The 25,105-nt window shown below is 40.5% G+C and overlaps 1 protein-coding gene and 1 long non-coding RNA gene across 2 annotated transcripts; one reads left to right on the top strand and one right to left on the bottom strand.

The window, feature by feature from the left end:
- Positions 1-1,003: 1,003 nt before the first annotated feature.
- On the bottom strand, positions 1,004-10,191 carry LOC141757616 (uncharacterized). The gene is made up of 3 exons (XR_012591680.1): positions 10,055-10,191; positions 5,454-5,534; positions 1,004-1,356 (listed from the first exon to the last, which is right to left on the bottom strand). It is a non-coding gene; the product is annotated as an uncharacterized LOC141757616 (long non-coding RNA).
- rab14l (RAB14, member RAS oncogene family, like) lies at positions 10,110-25,012 on the top strand. Its single transcript, XM_074618202.1, has 8 exons — positions 10,110-10,251; positions 16,244-16,302; positions 17,870-17,923; positions 18,757-18,934; positions 20,634-20,700; positions 21,988-22,075; positions 22,481-22,511; positions 22,628-25,012. The coding sequence occupies exons 2-8, from the start codon at positions 16,251-16,253 to the stop codon at positions 22,803-22,805; spliced, it is 648 nt and encodes a 215-aa protein (XP_074474303.1). The 5' UTR covers positions 10,110-10,251; positions 16,244-16,250; the 3' UTR covers positions 22,806-25,012.
- Positions 25,013-25,105: the final 93 nt, after the last annotated feature.

Genomic DNA, 25,105 nt, shown 5'->3' with positions numbered 1-25,105 from the left:
TCGAGCACAGCCTCATTTACAGACATAACAAAATGTAACGAGACAGACGAGCAGTGGCAACCTTTCCTAAATTAAATCCAAATGTTCTTATGATAATCCTTAAAATCCTTTTTGTTTGTCCGCTTATGCCGCTTACTTTTTCTTTCCAGCTGTCTTCCTCTTAAAACATTTCACATAAAAAATGCACAATATCATAGTCTAATGGATGTAATTGGCTCAGCGTTGAAATGCAGATGAGCTTCACTGGCAAATTTGCATTCTAAATGTGCTCAATACCAATAATTGATCAGATTAGATTTAGGTCACAATAGATTTTGATATATTCAGAGTTAATCAAGATTTGCAATGTCTACCAGGAGAGGATCTGGTTATTATAAATTGCCATGTGCTGTGAAAGCTGAATGTGTTTCCAATATGCCCTCATTATGTTGCCAAATGCTCATATGTTTTCATGTAACAACACAACGAACTGATAGATCAGGTTGTTTGCCAGATGTAAATGAGCATTCCACTGCTTTGTATTTCCACAACCATTACCAGCTCTAATGACATACTCCAATATTTATAGCTGTGACTGCATGGTGTATCACCAGCAAGGGACACAGCAAAGGCTGGCATGTGCTCTCTGTCCCTGTGGGGCTTTACATTGATTCCAGCAGATTTCCAAAGTGATTTTTGTAAGAGCATTTGCCCGGGATTAGTTTGCTCCTGAAAGCTCCAGCAGAGCTTTTGGTGGGGCTATTTAACCGAGCAGCGGCGGCGGCGAGAGGCTGGCGGCCGACCTCCGTCTACGGGCCTGCACAGATAAAGAGGCAGGATTGGTTACAGCCAAAGCTGATCTTCCATCTTGTGTGTGGGATTTAGGAGGTCAGGTACAGGTGTGTCAGGGGTCTGAATTCATGGACAATCCCTTTAAGCTCTGGTGGATTTGTTCTGTTTAGGCTTAGCCTCTTGAGAGAGTTAGACAGTGAGACAGTGGCACGGGACGAGAGGGAACGAAAGATGAAAGAAGCCTTTTTATTTCTATAAAGATGTGCTTTAAATTCCCCACTGTATGATGATCCAATGTGTGCCAGCTCCTCATTTAGCAGCACATGCAGGGACCAAACCTATCTTGGCAAATGATCATGATGATTTTTAGGCATCAGTTGAGACGGAAAAGCAAACAACATAATCTAGCTGCATGTTGATTTAGTCCCTCTCGAGTCCCTCTCTCTGTGCGCTGTAGCTTCCACCACACCACTTATAGGGTGCTGAGTGGTAGAGACACGGCTTTGAGATCACAAGCTGGAGCTGGCAGGCAGACAGCTTGGGATGGGGTGGACTACTGAGGGTGAGTCACCCTTAAGCACAAAGCTGGAAGAAGAAGAGAAGAGAAGAGAAGAGAAGAGAAGAGAAGAGAAGAGAAGATGATAAACAAATGTCAAACTACAAAGCAATGGTCCTTCCTTGAACTGTGACATGTTTAGGGGGAATCTTGATGCCTTTGAGATGTACTTCTCTTGAAATACTATGCAAGATGCTGCTTTCAGTTGAACTGAAAGATTATGTTTATGTGCTGTTGTTGCTTCAGGAAGAAGGACTATGATGCTGCAATTTAAGTCTACATCTCTGGTTGTTATAAAGATAATTTAAAAGGTACAGTGTCCAGGATTTGGCAGCGTCTAGTGGTGTGGTTGCAGATTGCAATCAAATGAGTACCCCTCCGCTCACTCCTCTCTTTTCAAGACTGAGGTTATGTGAGCCGCCGAGTGTAAACCGTGGTAACAACATTCGCCTCACTCAGAGGCCATCCTTACCGTTATAACACTACTTTAGGAGCAACAGAAGTCAGACGACAGCTCACGGTGCGACCGTTTTGCACTCTGCTGCTCACGATACCGCAGTACCAGAGAACTATGGTTGCCTTCAGGTAACGTAAAAACTGCTCCAAGCCCCCGGGAAGAGTGCCGGTCATCGATCCCAACTTTCGTAGTGGCCAAATGGCGGTACTGCAACTTCTGTGTCAGTCACATGATGCATTGGGCCCAAAAATACTTTTACCCATAGACTTACATTGGGAAAGAGACGTCTGTAACTCAGCGGATAATATTTTTTGAGGTGAATCAACTTCCCAGTACGAACACCTAAATAGCCCTTATTTAAAAAAAAAAAATGTTTTTAAAGTTGTAAAATGAACTAATAGCCGAATCCAGAGTTATTTCCCTTCCTCCATTCATGTGAATGAGACCCAGACCGAGGCCGGAGCACAAGCCGTGACGACGGCGTGACGACGGCGTGACGACGGCGTGACGACGGCGTGACCCCGTGACCGAGTCATGTGACCGAGCGGACGCTACTACGCGTGTTCCATGTGCCTCAGATCCGGGTACTTTTCCAGACGGAAGTCGAGCCATTTAGGCTTCATGCGCCACTGGGCAACTTTCATAGGAATGAACGGGGCCCGGCTCCAACGCTGCATCCAGTTCTCTTAATACATCCATGACTTGCTCCCTATGTAGATATGAAGGACTCATTCTAACCTAACAAAAACACAACGATGCTTAGTTCCAGACACTACTGAAAACATAGTTATGAATATTATATTCCATTTCTGCTAATAGATCCCCCCCAAAACACACTGTCCTTTTAAATTTGAATCAGATGCTATTTACATACATTTGGAGTCCCGGCTACATCAAAGTCAAGTGCCTGTTTGGGTTTCAACTTGGAAAACTTTAGCTCTGAAGCAACAGTATCACTATTACCAACATGGGTGGGTCTGATTAGGTTGGATGTCTTCCAGCAGCAACAGACAGTTTTATTTAATGTGATGCCAAATACTTTTGATGCACCAGCCTGCATAAAGAGAGAGTATACATAAATGTGTCATCAGGAGCAAATTAAGGGGAATAGTCTTGAAATTCTATTACAACATATTTATACAGTATAATGCTATGTTGCAGACAAGCTGATGCAACCTAATATGACCTACCTTTTTTATGATCTTTTTATGATGCTCATGCTTTATGTTATATCAAGTGCTGTCATATATGGTTGTTGATATTTTCTAGTCTTTATTGCTCTTCGTGCAAAGCAAATTTCCCTAGGGGCACTAAAGGTTTCAATCAGTCCTTCATTTGTTGCAAAGTTTTTTTGGAGTCTTTATGTTTTTACACTCCACATATCTAAATGTCCTCCCCACTTGAAGGGTTTTTAACTGGATGTAGAATAAAGTCAAAGGCTAATCTTTTCAATTTTCAAATCGTTCCTCTTATTATGTTAAAATGAAATGTTTACATCTTTATATTGATAATCATAATGGTGGTGTGAGGAGCTCCCAGGGGGTCATAGGTCCTGTGTGGATCTCCTGCCTGTAGTGCATACAGTATGCATGCTGTATTCCTTCTATAGCCGAAAAGTAGCATCAAAGGTGCCATTGCTTATGCACCCCAGTGGTTTTACATGCACATCATCTTAAATTACACCCTAACAAGTTGTCCTGTGCTGTCCTATGTGTCCAATGCAGTCCAGGGGCTGCAGTGCTATGGCTGTAACATCATCCAGGGCCAGAGGTATGTGGACGTGGGCTGCTCCAACCCAGAGGTCATCACCTGCACCCACTCACACAAAGGCTTCAAACACCGCTTCTGCATCAAGACAGAGAGCAGTGAGTAAACCTCCATGACCAATATTTAACGACTAATAAACGTAATTTTCTCTTCATCCTCTAACTCAGCGACTTAATGCATCTGAAGAATATTCATGGTGGAGTGGAAGACTATTAAATCATGATGGATTCACTCTGGCGTGCCACTGGACATTGGCATAATCATTTTTAATCATACTTTCATGTTAATGTTCTTTGTCCGCTGATGTGAATATTCTATTGCTCCCTGCACTGAGAGGAGAGTTGGTTACATAACCCTACTTTAGTGTGCTTTGATGAGTAAATTATAAATCATCCCTTGTTTGATGTTAAGTCAAACGGAGGATGTGGACACCCATGACAGGAGAGTGATGGTCAGATGAGTGGCTCTGCTGATATCCATGGAAGCGTGGAAGATCCAGCTGTTCCTTCGCTTGATGTCTTAAAGGATCCACTCATGTTGAAAGGGCTGATGAGGCACCTTTTCCATTTGCTCGGAGAGACAGAGAGCTCAGAAAAAGACTGACGACGGCCCGTCAGAATCAGTATGACAAGCACTTGTCGGTCAGAAACTCGAAGCGGTGTCTTGGCAGTAATCTGTGGCCGGTCAGCCTGTTAATCTTCGTGTGACCCCGCCAAACCCAAATCTAACAGATGCTGGTGAAGTTCCATAAGAGTCTTAGAGTTCTTGTCCCCTTTGTCCTCAGACACAAGACATCTGTCCTTAATCCATAACAAGTCCTGTGCCCTTCACTCCTGGACAATGTCCTCTCACTTTTCTGCTGCCTTCAACCTATAACTGAAGTGAAGATTCTTGACAGGCAAAAAAAAACATATCTCGATAGCCATGAAGCCAGGCTGATCTTTTCAGATTGGCCTCACCTAAGACTTGATCATTCTTGATTTTCAGCCTTAGGGGATTATAAATGACCAGCGATTTGGGTCTGCTACAGCTCCTACGTTGTAAAAGTGAAAGTGAAACTTAAAATCAACACGTAACATGTTTTAAAACTACATGAAACGTTACGTTTTGAACACAAACAAAAAGGCATCTTTAGGTTTAGGCAACAAAACCACTTAGGGCATTTTCACATTAGGTACGATTGATCCGTACCGTGCCCGAGTACGATTGCCCCCACCCTCCCCGCTCAGCTTTCACATTAGTAAAGTTGTTCCGTACCAAAGTGCACTTGCGTCATCACCCACGTGTATTAGTTTATGTTGAGATCAGCTGTTCTAGTGGCAGAGCATCGTAAAACACTTCACAAGCTTTGTTAGAAGTGGGAACCGAACGTCTCATATCTTCCACAGAGATAAACAAAACATTCATTTTTAACCTGTCAAAAAAAATTTAAATGATTAATTCAGAATCATAATCATTGTTTTCAGGAAAAGTCATACTTTTATTCGGCACATTCCTAAAAGCTCTGTGGATGTATTATTATTATTATTTTTAAATCTTTGTGTACATAAATTTTTTATAAATAAGACCTTTAAATGTGCAAATTAGGCATTATCTAGAGCAAATTTAAGAGAAATATACAGACGCAAATAGACAAAAAATAAACATGTAAATGTGTATTTTGGATGTTTTCTTTCCACTTATCTGAAAGAAGACATGTTATGGAAGCAAAATAGCCCCACAATCTCTAAATTGACCAGTGCATGAAAAATAATGTTTTTGCCTGGGCTGTCTCCCCTTAACAATCTTATCACACCTTAATAACTTTGACAGATGACCTATTACAAGAGGGTATCTGTGGATATCAGAGAATAACACCCACGGATAAAAGGTGCTTTGGATATCAAAGAAAGCAGTACTGACCGTCAGAGATGCTGAACATGGTCTCAAAGGCTTGGTGTGTTTCAGCAAAAGATGGACGTTCTGAGGGGTTCCACCTCCAACCTGACAGGAAGGCAAAAAATAAGAATTAAAACATCCTTCCAATAGAATAGAGACCTCTAATCATATACTGAATAGATGCTAAATTTGCAAAATAGCAAAAAAAATCTCAAAATTGACCAGTGGATGAAAAATGTTGTTTTTTGCCTGGGGTGTCTCCCCTTAAATAAAGACGTTTGTGGCAATGCTTCTCCAAGTTACATGACTTTAACAGGACAAAATGTTCTATTTGTCAGAGACTTGGTTTCCCAGCTGTGAAGACATACCCTGTGTGTGCCTTTAAGATGTCTAAATGTCTCCCTCATTACACACTTGCAGTATTTGGTGCTTACTTATGCTTTTTTTTCTTGCTGAGCCAAACAACAGCTCGTCACTCTCCTCTGACTGACTGACTGACTGTCTCCCACCCCCCCCCTCCTCATGTCCCTCCAGCGGCCCTGGGTATCGTCCTGACCAGCGGTTGTGCCACATCCAGACACTGCCAGCAGCACGAGCTGCCAGGGGTGCGCATCCACTGCTGCGACTCAGACCTATGTAACAGGGCCCCCTCCTGGCACCCGGGCACACTGCACTACATCTGTGCACTGTTCAGCCTCTTGCTGCTGAGGATGTGGTTGTGATGCAGAGTCAATCTGGAGAGGAACATAACACCAGTGGACTATGGGGCGGGGGGGGGGGGACAACAACTCTTCTCTTAGCTGCTCATGTTTAGGGCTGAATGAGAGTTTCACTCAGTGTGGTTTTACTGGCGAGCACCTTGAAATAGTAGCTTTTGTCACATTGTTAGCTCGGACTTACAGTCAGAGCGATGGCAAAAATAATCCTGTGATTATGTTTGATCAAAATTATGATGTAGCAGCTTGCAGTCATCAGTAAAAAAAAATTGCACATCCACTCACTGAAATGTAGCAGAGTATATGGGATATTATGGGACATTTGTTGCCATGAAAGAAAGAGCTTTGTTAGAGTCATCAGTTTATAAAGAAAATGTTAAATTTTCTCTGTTGAAGAGTTAATTATCTTTCTCAAGATCAGATCTTTGTTGTGCCGTATGATATTTTAAAGTCTATTTACTTTGCAAAATTGAAGATATTTTTTTAGTTTGCTGTCCAGTTCACCAGGTTATAAGCTTGGGGAAACACACTGCATGTGGTTCTATGTAGGATTGTAAAGAATATTGTACAGTGAAAGCATGTAATGTTGTGAATTACTGTATTAAAATGTTTCATATTTTTCAAAAGAAAAAATGCTTTGAACTTGATTATTTTTTCATACTAAGACACACCATGAATGTCACACATGTTACACATAATCAGAGCAAATTAAAATGACTTGGGATTCACGTGATGATGAATGAATTAAACTGTGTTAAACAGTAGGCCAGCTGATAGAGTGCTTTTATGTGCATATGAAAATGTGTGAAGCTGACAAGGAATAAATAGAAATAAATAAATAGAATTAAACAGAAATAGAACAACTATAATGGGCTGATACCACATATAAGGTAAGCTAATATTCACCCCTGGGCATTTATACAATTACATTTATTATTTTCATACAGGCATTCCATAGAGGTTTCTACTAGTTTAGTATCATATACTTACACTATATGTTTTGTATATCATAAACCTGTCATACACAAAACTATTAGCCCATACCAGCCAATAAAATCAGAGTAAAAGTGGCAGCACTGCTGGAGCAGAAACGCTGTCTACACGAGGACATTTTGGTGTCCAGCTCCAAATGTTTAATAAACAGCTCAGAGTTCCTTTTCCTTATGCTGATTGTTTGCATGTAACAAATGTGTAATTCTCTCTAAAAGTAAAAGACATTTTTTTTTTCCAGTTAACACATTAACAGATTTGAACCTGGCTTCAAAAGTTTGATTGTACAAACACTTGGGGAAAAAAAACAACAACGAACTAATACAATGGAAAAAACAGTAATAGGGCCTATATATAGAGCCATATCTGAATGGAACAGTTTGCTATGCTTTATATCTCAAGAATATATAAAAAAAATGAATTAAGAGACTGCTAAATTCTTGAAGAGGACTGGTCTGCCAAATATTTTTTTTTAATTCCTTTGCAGTATGGATGTTCAAATGAACAGAGATTATTATTTTATTTACCCGTCAACCCATTTTGATTGTTCTATTTTAATGTTTTGATAGCCTATGTATGTTTTGATGCAATTTTAAAATGGATGCAATGGTGATGTTCTAACTATATTATTTACTCATGTATGTAGTGTAAATGCAAACATTTTTATGTATTGTATTTGACTATGGACCCTTGGAAGAGTAGTTGCTGCTGAAGGAAACAACACACACTTTAATAGGCTACTCTATCAAATAGTAAGCACAACTACAATCCAAGTATACCTTTCTGTAGGCCTATAAGGCAAGAATACCTAATTATACATTTCTTATGTATATCTCGATCAAAAGATTAAGTATAAGTTAAATCCAGATATTTAATGGTTTGAACTGTCAAGTCTGTACACAATTAATTATAAATGTAGAAAACATTACACACAAATGGCACAAACCTAGATTTTCAAGAAGAGGGCATCACTACAGGTGTCACTGCAAATATTCTATTACAAATTATATATGAAAATGAAATTGATTACATCACATATAATTTATTGTAGGCCTACTTTACCAACGAGGCAAAAGTGAGCATGGGTCACATACCCCCGCTCACTGCTTGACCCCTACTAAAGTAGGGCCAAAGGTTTTGCCCTTTTGGAAACATTTCTAAAATTTTGGGCACCCTGGACTTCTAACTCTCAAAAGGCACAACTAAACCACACTGTCAACCATCATACCAAATTTGAAGTTCCTAAGTTAATTAAAGTTGGTTAAACGGACGGAAGGACGGAAGGACGGACATGCGGAGTGCTATATACCCCCCGACTACGTTGTTGCGGGGGTATAATAAAAAATCTATCTGTCATGACATATTTAAGTTCAGATCATATCTAATGTATTAAACATATCTAAATTATAATTTATATTGTACTTTAAAATGCTTCTGAATTTCAGTAGGCCTATATTCAATTGGCAGATAAAATGTTTACCAGTATACCATCTACCTGAGCTCATTTTGTTGTCCTAACGCATCCAACATTGATACTAGGGCTGCAACTTATGATTATTGTCATTATCGATTAATCAGTTAAGTATTTTCTTGACTAATCATTGTAAATGTAAAATGTAAAAATGTTAAATTTCATAAAATAGTAAAAAAAATGGCCCATCACAAAATATCCAGAAAGCCAGCTACGATAATACGATACGATAATACTTTTTATTGTCAGACAGGTTTGAAGTTTGTCTTGCATCACAGCGGCACCATTTGCAACATCACAGAAAGGACAAAAAAGACAACTAGGCATACACTGGGTTAGATGGATCTACTAGGGTATCACATAGCCTATCTCAGGGGTCGGCAACCTTTACTATCAAAAGAGCCATTTTAGGCAAAAACATTTTTTAAAAATCTGTCTGGAGCCACAAAACATTTGAGCATTGTGATGAAGGTAATACAGTTTATAGTCTAAGTATATAGTATATAAGTCTAATGCAGTGAGGGCCAAAGTGCAAATGTGCTACGGAGTATTAGGGACACATTGAGGGAAAAAACAAATCTGAGATTTCCAGAATTAAGTCAGAATATTACGAAAAAAAAAAATCGTAATATTACGAGAATAAATTCATACATTTACGAGAATAAAGTCATAACTTTACGAGAATAAAGTCATAAGTTTACGAGAAAAAAAGTTGTAATATTACGAGAATAAAGTCATAACTTTACGGAAAAAAAAGAAAATAACACGTAAAATTACTACTTTATAATATTATGACTTTATTCTCATAATATTATGCCTGTATTCTTGAAATCTCAGATTTTTTTTTTTTTCCTCAATGTGGCCCTAATTCTCCGTCGTACCATAGACCTACAACAATGATAAATAAACATGAAAATGTAAACAAAAAACAGTTGTTCATTTCCATTTTAAAAAAATCCACAGGGAGCCACTGGAGAGGAGCTGAAGAGCAGCAGGTTGCTGACCCCTGACCTATCTGAATCAGTCTGATCTGGTCATCCAGGTCTTCCTCAAAGGCTGAAACAGTAGCCTATAGTGCCCAGCATCCTCTGAACCCAGGCCAATCAGGTGTAATCAAATCTCTGAACACCTTGTATCGCATTATTTCATAGTCTGATAGGGCACTTAATCAGTATTAAGATAAGATAAGATGCACCTTTACTAATCCCCAGGAGGGCAATTCAGGTGTCAAAGCATCAACATCAGCAAACAGAGTGAAACACAGGAGAGGGAAAAGGTATACAAAAAATATAAAAACAATACTAGAGATATAAAAGTATGTGCAATAAATAAATGTAATATGTGCAGTCTATAAAGTGGTATTAAGTGGTATAAACCAACCAGCACAGTATGCATGAACACACCTGTGCAGGTGAGGTGTGTTGCTCACCACGAAACGATGAACTCACCGACAAATCTCCGCATATGATGCTGCTCTTTGTCCCAGCAGCCCAGCAGCCCAGCAGCCCATTGTAGAGAGCGGAGGAAACCCTGTGCAGAGCAGCAGCCATCTTGGACAGGCAGAGATCAGACACTTGAGTCAGGATAACCTGCAGTCCTCCTCTGAGCAGCTCTCCAGCACACCGCGAGACACACGGACTACCTGGTAAGGACAGGAATACCCGATCACACTCATACACACACGAGAGAGACACTGGTAGTTCAATAATGGAGCTGTTTATCTCGCCTGTGTCAGCAGGCTAATTGGCAAGCTAACGAAGCTAGCTCGCTAACAGATGGCGAACACTAGCTTGTTTTTATCGTTAGCTTCCAAGAAAGGGATGTGTTGCACGTGAAACTGCTAGAAGATACTGTTCTAGGAGAGAAAAGACTTGCTTGGGGATGACATAACATGAGTTGACAAAGTAACTAAGCAACGTATTTACCATTAATCCAGCTAGCTTACTGGCTAACTAGCTAGCATGCTATAGCCAGCTGGGTTTGGTGGCTTTTTGTGAAATGATGCAGAAGCCTAGTTAATTTGAGTTAGTTACCGTAATTAGATGACACTGACTCTGTTGTGTGTGTGCTGATAGATAGAGGCAATCTACTTAACGTCTTGTGATTTATGCTATTTGTTGTCAAGGTGTCAGCTAAGCAGCTAAGCTAAGCTAAAGTAAAGCTAAATGCAAATAACACATGCCTGTAGCACTTCATAAAACAAACCAAGACTAATACTGTTAAACAATTACAGCTCCAATTGGCAAAGAAAGATGAATCACGTGTGAACTGTTTGTGTGTGTCTGCTAGACAGTATTTCCAATAACATGTACATCACTGGTGCTCATTTCTTACAAGTGTTAGCCTCCTGATCTGGTAAACATGCAGGCCGAGTTGGTGGAGATGGAGCATAAAGAGAAATAACAAGGCCAGCACTCAGTTTATTACTCTCCTTGACAATAAATAGCTGGCTTAACGCACACTTAGCTGTCAAAACAGCAAGATGTAGGGCCGTGATTGTTATCAGACAACGATGGCAATCAACCCAGTAAATGGTAGGTTGTATTTCCTCTATTGCTTAGTAGCTTTTTGTGTGCTAACTAACTAAACAGCAGAGAATTAACCAAAGCGATGCTGTCTGTCACTGTGTAAGCTAAAAGCTAGCCACCGTCGTCTGGGAGCAGTGCATGACGTTACGGTGTCAAACAAGAGTCAACATCGGACACTCCTGTGGGGTTTGTTTGGATTTGTTTGGATTTGTTTATGCACACAACCATCCTTTTAATCCTGGTTAATAATAAAGAAGTGATCATCTGTAGTTGTCCTTACAGTTAATTCCTTAGCTAACTGTGTTTAGCCTCCTCTTTGGCTGTACTTACCCAAACAACAGATGTGTGTGCGCTGTAAACAGAAGTCGTGCGACAAAAGGAGATCCTTTATGTCTTAAAAGGGATTTAAATTTGGATAGATTTTCCTTTTAATCTAACATAAAATGCTGCATCATTTCTGTTTTCTTGTGCCAGTACACTCCATATTAGCAAGCTTGATCTGAAACTTGAATAACACTATAATACATGCTGATATATTGTATTGATTTAATCATATAAATTGTGTAAAAACATCCTAAATTCGATTTGTAAACATTGTGAAAGTGTGCTCTGTGTCTCGCCAGTAAACGGTAGTGATGATCTCATTATGTTGTTTACAGGGCTTGGAAAGGAGTCACATGATTTGAATAGTGGGCCTCAACATCATTGAGGCACTGTGACTATATGTGTGTCATGATGTGACTATGTTATGTGTGGCATGATTTCCTGATAGCCCAGGTTTGAGTCGTGCATCCTGCCCTGTATGGGAAGTGGCTGTTGAGAGGAGGAAAAGGCAGTGACAGTGTGTTGGTGGAGTAACGGAGTAGTGCTGAGACTGCAGTCTGGTCACATGATTTTGACTCGCCTTCTCCTTGATGGGATACTCATGGGGTTTACTTCCATGTAATGAGCACAAAATGCTGAAAGAGGAGGATCAGAACTGAATCACATTTTGTTTTGACTCTGCTTGGGGATACCTTCTCTAATAGCTTTCCTTCCAGAGCACTAAAAACCATCACACTGGCTATAGAGATGCCACACAAGGAATCATGTAACAGAAAGCAGCCTGGAAAAAGGCTCAAAAGCCTCAAATATTACTCTTCAGCGTCGTCCTAAATCGCATACTATGCACTACAAACTCAATAGGTGTACTATTGTTCAACATACTTTTTTGTGAATAAACAGTAGTATGCATCTTTTCGGATGCACTGAACAGTAATTCACATCGTCACTTCCTGAGAGCCTCCTTGCTGGTTGGAGACGTATAACCATGGTAACCCATGCCAATGTCATGTGACCAGAACAAAGCAGAGTAGCAAAGGGAAATCTTATACTTAAAGTTAAATTGAAGTGTTGTTGGAGTTAAAGAGATGTCCGTCAACGCGTTGTGGGATATTTATACCGCCGTAGTGTTCCGCGTTGCATACTATTTCACCAGAAATAGTATGCAATTCACAACTCCAGACTATGTGGAAGTCATGTTGTCTAAAAAGTGGCCAACTTAACCAAAACATCACTTGAATTAATGCATTAAGTGATAGGGAAAAACATAAATCATACTAATGTCATCACTGAAATCAGCAGCTGTAGCATTGTAGTGTAAAAAAGCTTGTGATAGCAATGTACTGTTGTCATTAATGTGGTATCAAAGTTAGCCATGTTTTTAACAAAGTAGTAATAAGACAGATACCCAGATAGTGTATGAAGTTCATACAGACTGCTTTTTTCTTCAGTTAGCTAGTTGCTAATAGCCTGAGTAATTACCAGATGTCAGGTCAAGTTGCAGAGTTTGTGGAGGACTGTGAGTGGGAGCCAAGTCTTTTCTGGGGCTACCAACAAAAACACAGCGACAGCCTGCTCTGGTATCCCTGCAAGTTGTTTACATAAATTATAATAACATTCAGCTTCTGCTGTTATTAATAAGTCATATTTTTTCTTTTTGGAAATTAGAAATACTGAAACATACTTTGAGTTGTCTTAGTTATCAGATTTGATAAGTTATCTCTGAACATAAGTATACTCTACTATTGATGTTGTCATGTTTGATATGATTTTTTGCGTCAGTATGTGCCATCTTGAGGGTACCTGACCCAACACCATCTTTATTAAAGCAAAGCTTTCTATGACACCCTCGTCCTGAATTAACCTTGAGTAAGTTGCCCTGCAGGCCCTCTTCATTTCCTGTCTCCGATCCATTTACATTCACCCACTTAGTCCATTTTCTTATGCTACTGAAAGTCTACACCTTGTTTTCATCCCTGTAAAAGTCCTTTTTCTCTTTACTCGCTTGCTCTATTTTTGTTGCTTTACTCTCAGATTCTCACATCACACCCATCCACATTTCGTCTGGTTGTGTCAGCATTAATATGGCCAGTCAAACACAGTCAATCAACTGCAGATGCAAAAGTATAACACCAGCACCAGGCTCTGATGTGGCACGGTGATTTCATCAGTTTTTTTCACTGAGCTGCAGATCAGAGAAAAGCTCGGGTCTAAGGCCGACCATCTTTGCCAGGGACGTAGAAACCATCAGGCTGCTGAATGATTATGCTCCTGATTGTTAAGCCTGAATTATTTACTTCTCTACTACAGCAGTTACACTGTACGGCAGCACCCGGACACAGAATTACGAAGCAGCCATTATTCAGCACAAATACAACATGGCCTTGAAGTCAGGAGATGGCATTGCAAAGTGAATTATACGGTGAAATTGTTCATGAGAGAAACCGCCTGCTTTCTGAGGCAGCTTCATTGATGTCATACATGACCTGATCATTTATTTATGAACAAATCTGTTCATGATCAAACATAGTATTTGAGTGAATGCTTTTTTGATACAGTAGTGGTGGTGATATTGTGTGGTACATCCCTGCATGCCTTTTTTTTTCCTTCTGTGTGCTGTGAATGGAGTGTGAACAATGAAGCATCACTGGGTATCAGATAGGTGTCAGGGCTATTTTTAGCATAGCTCTGAGCATATGATGCAGGAGGTGTTCTTCTTATGTGCTAAGTGCTACACCGTTTACTTGCAGACAGATTGCGTGCGGTGCCATCTAAATTAGCCAGTGTCGCCCTGTCATTATGAGAAGAGACAGTAAGGGTTGCTTCTGTAACGTGGCCTACTGACCACTGAGGAGATTTCTTCACCCTTATGTGCTAAAAATGATCCATCATCTCACTTCTACATGCCTACCTTAGGGAATTGTAACTATGAATACTGCTAATGGCTGTTTGTGAGCCGGCAAATGCACCTCATACAGTATATTTAATAAATACATGTCACATCGTTACTAGACTGGATTTAAACATTTTTAATTAGACTGAAAATGTTTTGGTCTGTATGTTAAAGAAATAACATGTAATTAAGATGTATTAAGATAGACATTATGGGCGATAATTTTCCCAGGTGTTGCTTAATAATATAGGGATGCACTCACTGTGTGAAAGTGACTGGGATCATTCTGTTATGTGTAAGGCAACGTCAGGCGTAACTTAAACATGGCTTTCTTAACTTTGTAAAATTAAATGTAATAAATTAATGCACAGATGTAAATGTACTGAATTGTTAGTTATTATTAAAATAATAAATCATACACCGGAAACTGGGTAAAAAAATCTAAAATGAACAGGAATTATTTACATTAATTACAAATCAAGTGTAAACCTTTTTAATGTAGCAACAAATTAGTCAAAACTGAAACGGGAAATAAAATTCCAGTACATAATGTATATAGTATACAAACATAGAATTGAATTGAAAAGATCGGCCCCATTGTCACCGATACCCGATCCAGCTATTTAAGTCAGTATCGGCCTGATATCAGATCCAGTATCGGTGCATCCCTAATACCAGACATTCTTCTTACCTCAGTGGCTGCTGAAGGTTCAGTCTTTGTAATCAGTTAGAACTCCATTTTTGTTGGGATCAATAATTGATTATCTACTCGATTTAACGTGTTAAATCTATTGAATGTGTTAAATCGAGTAGATAATATACTCAAATGTACATCCTGGTGTATTTTTTTACAGTATCAGTTAGCTAACAGGTGGTACTCTTCAAGTTTCAACATAGATCTTGACTCTACAAAGAGCTGAGTTTCATTACTTTTGTGGTTATAATATAAAGAGGCATGGACTCATTAAGGATCATTAGCCCAAGCAGTTTGTCCCGCGATCACGAAACTGTTAAAAGTACATGGCTACGGCTGTTTGTTTTCCTGCATTTATTTATGTAAGCTGAGCAGAAATATGAAATGTGTGGGAAGTGCAGTCATAGCACCTCCTAGTTGACTAAGCAAATGAAAAAGTCTTAGTGTTTTGGTTCCTTGTGCAGATTCAGCTGTTGCATCTGAGGCATTTAGTAGGAAGCGATGAGTGAGAAATGATCAGATATGTTGTTTATGGTTTTAATCAAGGTCATACTTGCTGAGCACCATATTTAAAATCAGGTCATTTAAAATTGCGTACTATAATTGGGTAATTACTCGAATGGTTTAACTGGACTGCTCACACAATGTACATAATGTGTTAATTCACATTCCTACTACTATTATTGCTGTACTTTAGCGTGCGTTGATGAAGCGTCTGGCCTTGCTCACATTGTTACAGGACTGTTGTTCTGATAGGATTATGGCTTTGTTGAGTAACACAGGCCCTTACATGACCAATTTAAATTCAGACGTGCACACTACTTGCTGTATTTTTTATTTGCATGCTCAACTTTGATTTTTTTTTAGCCTGTCTTCTAGTATAGTATATGATTTTTGGCACTTGTATTTTAACAAGACATATGTATATAAACTGTAAATGTCATATTTTTTTTTGTCACAACATGCGTTTTAATATTATTATTTTAATAATGTGGAGAGAAAACCTTAATTAAACAAAAATAAGTCCACAGGCTGATATTCAGTAAGCCAGCATGCTGAATGAATCAATGAATGTGGTCATTTTTGGTGACTGTAGTCATTGTAAGATGAAATAATGAACTTCTACTTTTTAAAAAAGCAGAAAAATTGCCTTTACTCTCCGTTTACGTGCCTAAACTTCCCCCTTCTTTTCCTCTTTCAGAGCCACAATGGCCACCGCACCGTACAACTACTCCTACATTTTCAAATACATCATTATCGGTAAGTGAGCAACATTTTTTATGTTTCAATATGTCTATTATAGTCTTTTTTTTCTCCCTTTTGATCTTAAATAAAGCACCCGGTTTCAAAAGATGTTTCTGCATGACTGCATTCATCTGCTGAGAGACCGTAATACTGGACAAACAGGCACATGCATCAGTCCACTGATAGTCCATTCAGATATTCTCGTCTTATTATATCATTTTAACGGCCTGATTACAAAACCAATCACTAATACGTAAGAGGCATACGTAACTGCACTACTCTGTGCTGTTTAGCGTTCACTGCACGTGTGTAATGGATTTTTAAATGCCATTTTAACTTATTAGAATTATGTTCCACCTTTGTTGACATGCTTGCTAACGAGAGGGCTCGAAGTGAACATATTGCTGCTTTTACTTGTGCATACATTTACAAACCGACATAAACAAACACCCACAGCTCTGGGCTATTTACCCTCCTCTTATGTGAAACCTAAAACACCCTGCCTCGACGCTAACAGTCGTCAGTTTGGATCTTAAAGGGGTGTGTAAGTAAGTCTACAAGAGCAGCCTGTGGCGAGCTACTTTACTTTTCGCTCATGCTTTTCTTTCCTTCACCAGAACAGTGAAGGAAACCTTCACAGTTTGGTTTTGAAAAGGGAAGTTTTTAAGGTCTTGTGATCCTGCTTGTTGCGGTCGCACACAGTTTTCTTTTGATTGTTCTCGCTAAGTAAAACAAACAGTGAATGCCTCAACCTTGGTGTTGCTTGGTGCTTTTATCCAAATTACTGATGAAAGCATCAGTAGTCATTCCTAAAATATTGGCACACTTTGAATATCAAGGTATTGAAGGTCAGAAGGATTGATTTTTGGCAATATTATCGACCCTACACATTATGCTTGCCACGGTAGTTGGTGTTACACGATGGTCGGGGATAAACCGATTACATTTCTTGCCCACCGCCATCGTCGTTTTGCTTTTTTTAATATAGAAATAAATCCCATTTAGTTCATTTTAGTGTATCAGCGCAGTGTTATCAATACATAGTGGGACGACGGACGCTACAAACTGAAAGTGTCTGCTCCATACGGAGTCTCAGCTCAGAGTAGCAGAAGTCAGATTTCACAAACACGGGACAGGAGAGAGTTGACGGACACGACGATGGCGGAGGATTTGTCGTCAAAGCTAAAAGCGAAAGCGCCTATTTGGCAATACTTGGGATTTAAAAACAATGCTATAAGGGAACCATAACGTTAATGAGGCAATCCCCATCACAGTCGGTGTCATCATCATTTCTTGTAAAATGTCCGGTGTAATCGGTAACACCGGTGTTGTCGCGAGTTTATTAACCGGTGAGGAAAATGTCCTCACCGTAACATCCCTACTATACATTATATTCAGGTCTTTCTCTGTCTCTTATCGCTCCACATGAAATTTTTAAGTACCATCGCTGACTGTGTCAGAGGGGGTGCTACAACATGCATGGCGGGGGGGCAACACTGCAGGCTTGAATGGATAATTGTTATTCTGTTATTTCCTTGGTTGACCTGAGTGTGTCTCTCTCCCTCTCTCTTTCTCCACACAGGGGACATGGGGGTAGGGAAGTCATGTTTGCTCCACCAGTTCACAGAAAAGAAATGTAAGTGCTGCCCTGATTTTGACTCCCTTCTCGTGTGTGCTTGTGTCTCAGCGTATACGAGGTTGCCAGGTTCAACTGGAGTGTCTAAATGGCTTTAGATTTCTTTATGCGCCGGCGGAAGTCAGCGGCATAGAAGTGGAGTGTGAGCTCAACAGTGAGAGACTCTTCTCCTGTGTGCGAGTCAGCTGCAGCCTCCCATCACCATTCAGCTCCGTTTTGTTTAGCGCTACTATTAGCGAGCCAGATGCTGTGTTCCTCATTCACTCACCACCATCACATCCTGCACACACACACACACACACACACACACACACACACACACACACACACACACACACACACACTGGGGTGATTTGGGAAAAGGTTTTCAGTGTCAATTTAACAGAAATATGACGTTTTCTGGGTGTTGATACTTTCAATTTACAACTGTGAGTGTGATGACTCTAAAGACTGATTAATTATTGATGCACCTGCTGCTGGCTAACAGTGTGTGTGTGTGTGTGTGTGTGTGTGTGTGTGTGTGACTACACATGTGTTCACAAAATGTATTACAATTACAACATCATTTTAAGCTGCAATTAGTTGTAACTTTCATCAACCTGACGAAGGGAGACAAACACCCTTCCTTCACACTAACTGTACGCGTTTCTCAGTTTAAAACTTCTCATCATCACTAAGTCTCCTAACAAATGGTAACAACACTAAAATAATTTTAAATTGATGATGATCACAGAATGCATGAACATTAAGGGGTATAAAATGGCATCAGTAGCACTAATTGACCCCAAAAGAATCCAATTGAATTCACACTTCATTCACTTCCTCTCCCCCAGTCATGGCCGATTGCCCCCACACGATTGGCGTGGAGTTTGGTACGAGGATAATTGAGGTGAGCGGCCAGAAGATCAAGCTGCAGATTTGGGACACAGCGGGACAAGAACGCTTCAGGGCCGTCACCCGCTCCTACTACCGCGGAGCCGCCGGGGCGCTCATGGTCTACGACATCACCAGGTACACGATGCTGGTCTTGTGTTAATGTATGTGGGGGGAGATATGAAGCTTATTAAGAGGAAGGTTAATGGAAGCAAAAGCATCTGATAAGTGCACAGTTGACCCCAACAGACCCCCCTCCTGAACAAACATGAACAATTTGACCCTCTTGTCGCAAACTGTTAGATGGTATCAGGGGAGTGCCAAATAAACACAGTGCAACATGTGGAATGTCTGTCCACACACCACACCCAACTCCAGTAAGGACAAACAGTGCTTAACTGGAAGAACTAATATGAAATGTTTACATCACTGTTAATGTGGCCCACCCTCAGCTTCTGCCAGGCTAATTGATAAAAATGGGAGACAAAGACGAATGTGAATACACAGCTGATAATTCCTTATGCTTACCCTGTGATTAAAGGATTGTGTCTCAGGGTGCTCTCACTGCCTGTGCGGGCATTTGTTGAGACGGACACAGGTAAACGACAGGTTAACATGAGTGGGACAGAACGGACCTGGACTTCTGCAGAAGTCCGATGTTTTGCTTGACATCTGGGCCGAAGTGAACATACAGAATGTACAAAATAAAGTCCACCAAAATAGCAACGTTTATAAAGTCATTGGAGATAAACTGGAGGAGACAGTGGCGTGTGTCAAAGTGAAAAACTTTAACAGCAATTTATCAAAGTCTGCGATTCCCTGCATAGAAGTGGCAAAGATGAAAAAGATCAATTCCCTCCATCGTACACGTCCCTCAGCAAATTACTTTTTTAAAATTTATATTAAAAACAAACAAAGTATCAATTTCACTCTGATTCAGACTAGCCAAACATACTATGTCTTGTGAAAGCGCCCTTAAATAGCCAGTTTTTATATTTGTATTATTCCCTGTAGTTCATGCTTCATAAATGTTACATATGGTCCCGTCCAGTTTAGAGGGTACACTGTGTCAGCGCAGTGAACTCCAGATATTTTTGCATCTACAATAGCTTGCTGAAAAACACTTGACCACACTTCAAAGCAACTTTAGCCAGTTTGGTTGAACTCATTTGTACTCGTTGGGACCAGTTCCTCCGTTACTTTGAATGAAAATATCAGAAAATGGTGAAAAATGTCAATCGGTGTTTCCCAAAGCCCGAGAAGACGTCCTCAAATGTCTTGTTTTGTCCACAACTCAAAGATATTCAGTTTACTGTCATAGAGGAGTAAAGAAACCAGAAAATAAGAATCTGGAATCAGAATATTTACTGTTTTTTGTTCTTAAAAAATGACTCAAACCGATTAATCCATTGTCAAAATAGTTGGCGATTAATTTAATAGTTGACAACTAATCGATCAGTTGTTCTTGATTTTGAAATCTGGGATGTGTGACCCTGTCACATTTTTTACACTTATTGGATTGTGGGTCCAGCATTCCCCCGTGGATCCCATTGTCGAGGCGCAACCTCCTTTACCGAAACATAATCTATTCATTGTTGCAGCTCTACATTTAATGGAAACAGGAACTCTTCGATTAGGCTGTAACAAAAGACAGAAAAGACCTGGCAATAGAGGTATTTATAGTGTAGCAGCCGCTGGGGTTAAACAGGAGTCTGTGTGTTCTTCCTGATGATGCAGCAGCTGCAGACTCTTTCCTGATCCCTCCTCAGAGATGGCAACGTTAAGTCTTTGCCCTGTCGTCATAGTAACCCCTGTCCCTTTTGTTGATGTCATGCAGGAGAAGCACGTACAACCACCTCAGCAGCTGGCTGACTGACGCCAGAAACCTCACCAACCCTAATACCGTAAGTACACAGATCTTTTCATTTAGTGTACTGGAATTATTCTGTATTAGACTGCATGTCCCTGCACCCACTGCTCTCTGTATACTTTCTTTTACTGTGTCGTTTTCTTTCCTTCCGTGTCATCCCTCTTGTGTCTTTTAAGTACACCCCTGTTGTTACTTGTGCTGCTTCATTTCCTCTGGTTTCCCCTGTATCATCCTCCCTCTCCCCTGAGCCTGTTCACAGAGCCTCTTAAATTGAATTTCTCTGTAAATGTGATTAGCTCTAAAACATACTGCTCTAATTTACTGAGCTCTGTTCCCTCAGAGGAAGCGTCTTCCTGTAATATGCCACTTCCACTTTGAGTTTTTTACATCAAGTGAAAAATGTTTTCCTGCTATATAAACAACAGAAGTTCATTTATATCAAGCCATATTCATACACACGTATGATTTCCTTTGCTCATTTTAAGGATAAATATGATCACAAGGCAAACCTTACTATGTTTTTATGAATATTATTTGTTCTTGTCACCTCCAGTAGTAGAAAAAAACTCAACATAAAGCCTATTAATCGAAGCTGTTTTTCACTGAAGTATCTAGTTTGGGCCATGCGGTGGCAGTGTCGTTGTAGTCCAGTCATGACTTGCTTTGCAAGTGTCAACATGTGTGTTCTGAGGAAACATAATGAACACATTTATCTGATCATCTGACTGGTACCGTCGTCATCGCCTGAATGAAAACAAAGAGTTGTGTAAGTCTTCTTGGAATTTAGCAAGAAGAATCAGCTCTCACTTTTGGCCCACTAACTCAAAAAGTAAGATTTCATTTGATGCATGTTTCGTTAATATCACTATCAAATCAGCAGTACTTACATTTGTGCCTATAATGCAGTGGAAATAGAGCACTCTTCTCATCCCAAAGAAGTTTGAAACTCACTGCCATAGCACAGCGAGGATCAGTATGAGCAATTCTGAAATAAAGCAGAAAAAAAAAACAGGAATGGTTTCTGCTCGACATGCAGCAGTAGGAGTCTTAGGAGAGTCTCTCACTGCTACAACAAGGAAGCTCATTACACAGTTGCCAGGGGCACCATCTAGTGCTCATGTGGAGGTGTCGCTTCCTCTCAATCGACCTCTTAACAGACAACTCCGCAGCATAACGACTGCTTTACGAGCCGTCTTCCTATACTGCCTTTGGCTTTCTTTGCTCTTGGAGGCTTTGGAAAGAACATTTTTCTCTCTGAGAGACCAGACTGCCTAGAGAGGAACGTCTCTCACTCTTCCCGTTCCGGTCTCTGTGTTCTCAGGTGATCATTCTCATAGGAAACAAAGCAGACCTGGAGGCCCAGAGGGACGTCACGTATGAGGAAGCGAAGCAGTTTGCTGAGGAGAACGGTGAGCCACACTCAGAACAGCACATATTGGGAAGACGGATGTAAAGGAAATTGTTTCCCTTTACATTTCACCATGCTATTAGACCGTCTCTCTCTCTTTAACTCTTTATGGTATTAACTTAATCAGACACTCAAACTCTTTCTGCAAAAGCATCTCCCAGAACTGTTCCATCCTCAATTTCAACAAAACAATAATCCCAACAAAATGTCCAAATATTTAGAATTAAAAATTAAATTTAGCCTCAGTATCCTTTTCAGTGTTTATAATAAAAGCCCTTATGGTTGATTTAAAGAGACAAAAGTGAAGATTAATATCCTTTTCTATTTATATTGCTGAGACAGAAACTAGGAGAAGGTGACTTGAGGAAAGCAGAGATATGACTTGGTCTGTTTTATGTCCCTGCAGGTCTGTTGTTTTTGGAAGCCAGCGCAAAAACGTAAGTCTGCACAACTTCAATGACTTCAGCCGAAACATGAAATATCCCTCTGCTTACATTCTCAAAACTCCCGATCGCCTCCTTTCTCACATTCGTGTTTATGCTCCGCGTTTTAGAGGTGAAAACGTCGAGGACGCCTTCCTGGAAGCGGCTAAGAAGATCTATCAGAACATCCAAGACGGCAGCCTGGACCTGAACGCCGCCGAGTCGGGGGTCCAGCACAAGCCGTCGGCTCCTCAGGGCGGCCGGCTAACCAGCGAACCACAGCCCCAGAGGGAAGGCTGCGGGTGCTAATGACCAAGCAAACCCCCTTCATCCTCCCTTCCTCTCCGTCTGTCCTGCCCGCCCTCCCTCAACCATCCCTAACCACCCCCACCACCCTCCATCCATTCCTCCACCTCCGTACGTCCATCCACCCTCCTCCCTCACTGCACCAGGAGCTGCATGAGAGCAGGGCTGCGGAGGGAAGGAACGGAGGACGGGTATCGACTTGGGCCAGACTGAGCTGGGCTGTGTGGACTACATCTCTCCCCTCCTCCTCCTCCTCTTACTCCTCTCTGTCTCCCTTCGTTGCTGTCTCACTCCTCCTCCTCTCTAAACTCTGTCAGTGTGTTGTCGTCCCATAACTCTCCTTTCGCTCCCCTCCGCTCCTCTCGCACCATTCAGTCTAGTTCCCCCCCCCGTCATAGTATCGTAGACGCCACCACGCATCACACGGGTTACTGACACTTTAGATAGACGTAACGTTCATACGATAATGATAAACCGAGACTGTTTTTTATGTTTGGTTTTATAGCTATATATATATGACATGTAAACACTGCATTAAGTTTCACCCACCACTGATCAGTTCTGTATGAATCCGATCTAAATTATACTCTCAAAAACTCCTGACGTCTGGTTTACCAATCTAGCGTTTTATCGAGACGCGCGGGTGCGATAACTCGCTCGGCGGTTAATTTTTGCGGGAAGGCAATGTAGTAGTGCATCATGCAGCCACACACCGGTATGTGTGTGTGTGTGTCAAAGAATGTGTGGCCGAGTGAGCTTTTTCAGCAGGATTCAAACCGGCTCGTGGCTTTTAATTCTGTTTCTCGGCACAAAGAGAGGCTGATGTTCTCAGGAGAAGGAAAAATCAGTTAGAAAACCAGGAATTTCCCACAAATTCCTTGAAAGTAATTCCCTCAGTCTCTCATCTGAGATATCACAGGAAGGAATATTGGGTGTTTTCCAGCTTGTTTGTGAGTGTCTGTGTGTTAAGAAGTTGGATGGAAGTTTCATTTGACTAAAAAAAAAAACATCTGTTTTTGACAGAAAGATTCATTCACATCAATTTCTTTGTACCAGCTCTCCCTCCTCACCCGTCCGACCCCCCCACAACTCCCCCCCCCAGGTCATATCAACAGGTCTTTACCAGCATTTTCTTTGTCATTGTTTGTTGCCTTATTATAATTAATGTTATTAATCTTTATTGTATTGCTGCACTCGCTCTTCACCCTGCTGTTGGAGTCAATAAATCAATTTTTTCTTTTTTCTTTTAGATTAATTATTGTGTTTTACTGGAGAATAAAAATGCAAGTGGTGGCTCACATAGTCAAAATATCTCAAAAAGTTATCCGCAGCATGGTCTTAAAACTGTCAACACTCCTTTATCTCAAGTGCTGCACTGAAGAGCTGATCATTTGGGCGGTTGTTCCTCTGCCTTGTATAATACAACACCAAGCAGCATGCCCCCCCCAAAACACGTGAAATCGTCAAAATCCAATTATTCTTTTTTTTTCCAAGTACAATTTTTCTGTACCATAGAGTGATCCCCTGATTGGACAGCTGTATATATTGCTTCTTAACTATTGGTGATGACCTCGCTACTTTACGATTTAGAAATTTATTTGCTGGCTCTGCCGAGATCTGTACAGTTGATGTGCTAGTGGGTTGCCTGTAATTCATGCTTGGGAAATTCTGTAACATAGTTTCTATTAATAAATGTATGTAAAGGACAGACACCTAGACGCCCCCCCTAACCACCCCGTCTGCACACTACTGAACCTGTTGAGGGGAGAGGAAGTGGATTGATATGATGTGCAAACTAGTATTTATGTCTGCAAAATTCCTCACATTTCTGTACGGAGTGGAGAATGGGGCACTTATGTTTATATTCGGTTTTATTTTTTTCCCACCCCGTCATCGCTCCCTCTACATGGGAGGGGCCTGCATCGCTGTCTTAACTTTTTGGGGAGTGGGGATTGGTTTGTTATTGTGGGAAGTTGGTGGGCTGGGTCTTCCTTTTTCCTGTGTCCCACCTCTTTTGCAGTCTGAGTGACCACTTCCTGCTTTTGTCTGTCCACAAGTACAAAAAAAAAAAGTACATATGTATAAATTTTTAAGGAGCTGTGCTAACATTTAAATGCGTTCTTGAGTGTATATGATTTTAAAAATGTTGACATTTTGATTTTAATGACAAAATACTCTAGACAGAAAAAATAAATTATACATAACCTGTTGCTGTGTGTCCGTTATTGCTTCTACAGAAACCGGCTTTATTAAAGAACAGAAAAGGTTGAATATTAATTACCGCAACTGTTTTTTTACTGAGG

This window comes from Sebastes fasciatus, chromosome 19 (assembly GCF_043250625.1).
Source record: "Sebastes fasciatus isolate fSebFas1 chromosome 19, fSebFas1.pri, whole genome shotgun sequence".
NCBI lineage: Eukaryota > Metazoa > Chordata > Actinopteri > Perciformes > Sebastidae > Sebastes > Sebastes fasciatus.
This window is presented reverse-complemented; position numbering and strand designations above follow the sequence as displayed.